Source organism: Opisthorchis viverrini (genome assembly GCF_000715545.1).
Source record: "Opisthorchis viverrini unplaced genomic scaffold opera_v5_6793, whole genome shotgun sequence".
Lineage (NCBI taxonomy): Eukaryota > Metazoa > Platyhelminthes > Trematoda > Opisthorchiida > Opisthorchiidae > Opisthorchis > Opisthorchis viverrini.
Window position 1 is genome coordinate 1 of NW_008760042.1, and position 708 is coordinate 708.

Here is a 708-nt window from a genome sequence, read left to right on the forward strand (position 1 = left end):
TCTTGGTCACTCACCCTTTTCACGCGCAACTGGTCGGTATCTCCCGAGGCCAGATAGGCTTCCCCAACTTTTCTGACTGTATTTTCAGTATCATTTGGAAGTCTGAGAATCGGTGCAGTTCCCTTCGAAGTTTTGGCGGGTTGGGCGCTGTTGGTATTGGGTCGTGTGTCCGTTAAATCACGTCCAAAGTTCTTGAACTTCCTCAATGCCATCATGCGCGAAGACCGGGGGATGAGTGGTTTCGATCGGGCCGCGCCCATCGGACAGACACCTTCAATCATGCGATCCTGTTTTGAGTGCAGGGTCGGTTGTTGCTGTGTGGTATCTTAAGATAAACAGTGAGAAGGACACTTGTAAAGCCTGTTTTCCATAGTTATAACGTGATGATTTAAAATGTCAACCTCCGTAGGAAGAAACTTTACGGACTGGCTACGTTTGAAGTTGTTCGACAAAACAGTGAGCAGTTGAGATAACAATGATGCAACTAAATGTTGATGGTGTAGGAGTGGACGCATGAATTTTAGTCATTTCAATGAAATCAACTACCTCGAGTGGAATTTTCTCTCTGGAAACATCTTGGACTAAGTTGATCAAGAAGATTTAAAATCGCGGTTGAATGTGATGAAGACTGAGGCAGAAAATATTTCACTCAGTCTAAAATGGAGTAGCGAACAGCACTGAATTTTCATAAAGGAAACTACACACAAG

The 708-nt window shown here is 44.1% G+C and overlaps 1 protein-coding gene across 1 annotated transcript; it reads right to left on the bottom strand.

The window, feature by feature from the left end:
• Positions 1-16: 16 nt before the first annotated feature.
• On the bottom strand, positions 17-281 carry T265_16182 (hypothetical protein; the record flags this gene model as incomplete). The annotated part of the gene is made up of 1 exon (XM_009179731.1): positions 17-281. A coding segment is annotated over one exon (264 nt), but the record flags the coding sequence as incomplete, so codon positions are not given.
• Positions 282-708: the final 427 nt, after the last annotated feature.